The sequence below is a fragment of the Pygoscelis adeliae genome, unplaced genomic scaffold, assembly GCF_000699105.1.
Source record: "Pygoscelis adeliae isolate BGI_AS28 unplaced genomic scaffold, ASM69910v1 Scaffold420, whole genome shotgun sequence".
Classification (NCBI taxonomy): domain Eukaryota; kingdom Metazoa; phylum Chordata; class Aves; order Sphenisciformes; family Spheniscidae; genus Pygoscelis; species Pygoscelis adeliae.
In genome coordinates, this window is record NW_008823871.1 from 1,041,085 (window position 1) to 1,043,870 (window position 2,786).

The 2,786-nt window shown below is 58.9% G+C and overlaps 1 protein-coding gene across 1 annotated transcript in view; it reads left to right on the plus strand.

Annotated features, from left to right (window-relative positions):
- The window catches only part of ANO9 (anoctamin 9), a 12,935-nt gene that overhangs the window by 8,713 nt on the left and 1,436 nt on the right, over positions 1-2,786 (plus strand). Inside the window, 6 exon segments of the mRNA XM_009334033.1 lie at positions 106-203; positions 408-574; positions 1,107-1,259; positions 1,589-1,736; positions 2,415-2,534; positions 2,764-2,785. Coding sequence (XP_009332308.1) covers positions 106-203; positions 408-574; positions 1,107-1,259; positions 1,589-1,736; positions 2,415-2,534; positions 2,764-2,785 — 708 coding nt within the window.

Genomic DNA, 2,786 nt, shown 5'->3' on the forward strand with positions numbered 1-2,786 from the left:
GGGAATCTCAGCTTCCTCCTATAGTACCTGCCTTGGCCAAACAGCCCCTCGGGCCAGGCCGCCCTGCTTGCAGGGCACAAGTCCTCTCCTCTCATCCCTTCACAGTGCCACCCCAGCGGCTGCATCACTGACCTCTTCATCCAGATGGCCATCATTATGCTGCTCAAGCAGACCATCAGCAACGTGATGGAGTATCTCGTCCCGTAAGCTTTCCTCCAGCCCTCGGAGTGCTCGCTGGTGCTCCTGCACATTCAGGACAGCTTCCCAGCTCTTACAGAGAGTAACCCTGGTCTTTGGGCCAAGATTTCCTCCTTTCCCTTCCTCAGGTCTCCAGGGCTGTCACTGGCAGCAGTTCAGCCCTACTGTCCTCTGCAGGCAGCCGTACAAATTGCTTCCTCCCCTTGCAGCTGGATAGCCCACAAGCTACGCAAGAAGCAGCAGCGCCCCAAGAAGAGACGCATGATCTTAGGAGAGGAGGAAGAGGCCGAGGACCCCTGCAAAAGGCAGTGGCTGAGCAACTATCAACTCAACGAGGTCAACATCTTCAGCTTGTTTGATGAGTTCTTGGAGATGGGTATGTAGGGCAGGGGGTCAAGTGAGGAGGGATGCTGGGTGTAGAGCCACATGCTCTCCTTGGCTGGAGAGAGCCTGATGCTGGGGAGCCGATATGTAGGCAAGGGAGAGCTCCGAGACCCAGCTCCATGCCCAGCTCTGCTCCAAGAGCTCTGGCACACCAAGGAGATCATTCCCAAAACAAGGGAGAGCAGGCAACTGTGCTGGCCTTGGGGCCCTGCCTCAGACCTTCCTCTCCTCCCAGGAGTGTCAAGGTGATGGCTGTAACCCCAGGGCGGTCCCTCTGCCTGGCTGGCTCCACCAGTGCCCTGTGGGGTCCCCACAGATCCCCCTCTCCAACAGCCTTGTGAGAGGTGGGTGTCCCCTGTGGAGGTGTGGGGTCCCCAAGACAGGTCTGTCTCCCCCTTTCAGCCCTGCAAAGCCCACTGACACAAGCCACAAAGCAGGACAAACCCAGACAGCAGTCAGGACCCCGTGGGATGTCCCCTCTGTGGTGGCTTCACACCAGCACCCGGCATTTTCCCCCTCCGCAGTAATCCAGTACAGCTTCACTACCATTTTCGTCGCTGCCTTTCCCCTCGCCCCGCTGCTGGCGTTCTGCAACAACCTCTTCGAGATCCGCCTGGATGCCATCAAGATGATGCGGCTCTGCCGGCGCATGGTGCCCAGGAAGGCCAATGACATCGGTGAGATGGGGCCCGAGGAGCACCCTCCTTCCAGCACTGCTGCTTGTGCAAACGGTGGCAGCGTTAAGCCCTTTCCCCAGTGTGAGCATCCCTTTGCCAGGGACTGGTATCACTTCACCGCGGAGGTAGGAGAGCACAGGGAGAGCTGTGGGTTGGGGAAGGAAAAGCAATTTCAGACCCTGCAGAGGCTGAGGGGCAGCTTGGAGGCCTCCTTCCTTGACCTCTTCTGGCCATGCCAAACCTCAGGACGAGCTGGGGCTTGGTCTGCAACCCTTGAACAGCAGCAGTGAGCTGTCAGAGGGGCCTCACTGACCACTCCTCTCCCGCAGGCATCTGGCTGCATGTCCTGGAGGCCATCGGCATCCTGGCTGTCATTGGGAATGGACTGGTGATCGCCATCACGTCTGACTTCATTCCCATGCAGGTCTACAAGTACATGTACAGCCCCTGCATGACGGAAAACAACACTGGTGTGGAGTGAGTGCTACCAGTTGGCTGCTCACAGCCCTGCCTGCCTGAGTGCCACCAGTGCAGAAGCACGAGGCAGCTGAGCAGTCCCCCAGAGCAGGGTGGAGGGAAAGGGGAGCAGGGGAGGGTTTTCCTGATGGCACTATCTTCAGCATCCCAGCCAGCCTTCCACTCACGTCATCCCCGTGGTGGGTACACTGGTACCCCTGAATGGAAAGAGCACCATGTAATGTTGGAGAGCTGCAGGACTACCTGGGTGCCTGCCCATGCTCTCTCTCCTGCCCTCCCCCCTTTTCCTCCAAGCCTTGGCTCACTGGCCGAGTTCAGTCAAACTGGACAGAAGTCTCAGAGACATTCATTTCCCCCAGGCTTTGTGAAAATGGGTAGCTATGGAGGGGAGGGAGAGCCCCAGATGGGTGCTAGCTTCCCCAAAATGGGAGGCTACAGTCTGTGCTCAACCATACTACTAGTCACCTGAGAATCCACACACCAGGGAAACCGTAGAAATGAAAGCTGCAGGCAGGCAGGCTTTGTAGCAATCAGAGGCCTTTGAGTCCCCTAGAAGACACAAGAGCTGCAGTTTTCGGTTAGGGCATGCCACAACCCCCCAGCATAGCCGTGAACCAGGAGCGCCCCACTTCACCGCCGGGCCAATGTGTGCAGACACGATCTTTCCCCCACCTGCAGCTGCTCGACCGGCTACATCAACCACAGCCTCTCCATCTTCCGCATTCAGGACTTCGAGCCGTACACAAACGTGCCCAAAATGCAGCCGGACTTCGTCAGGGACGAGATCAAGGAGTGCAGGTAACAGCAGCCCGTGGCCATTGCTCAGTAGCATTCCCCGTTCCGAGCCCCTCACGGTGACATCCAGCCTGCGGCCGGGGAACGGGCAGGTGGTAGAGCAGGGCTTGGAGACAGCCACGTGGAGGAAGCTGCCGGGGCTCCTCTCGGACCCCGACGGAGGGATCTGAGGCAGGGCACGATGCCTGGTGCAGGGGGAACCTGGGCTGGCACCGACAGGGCTCTGCTGCAGGTACCGGGATTACCGGAATGCCG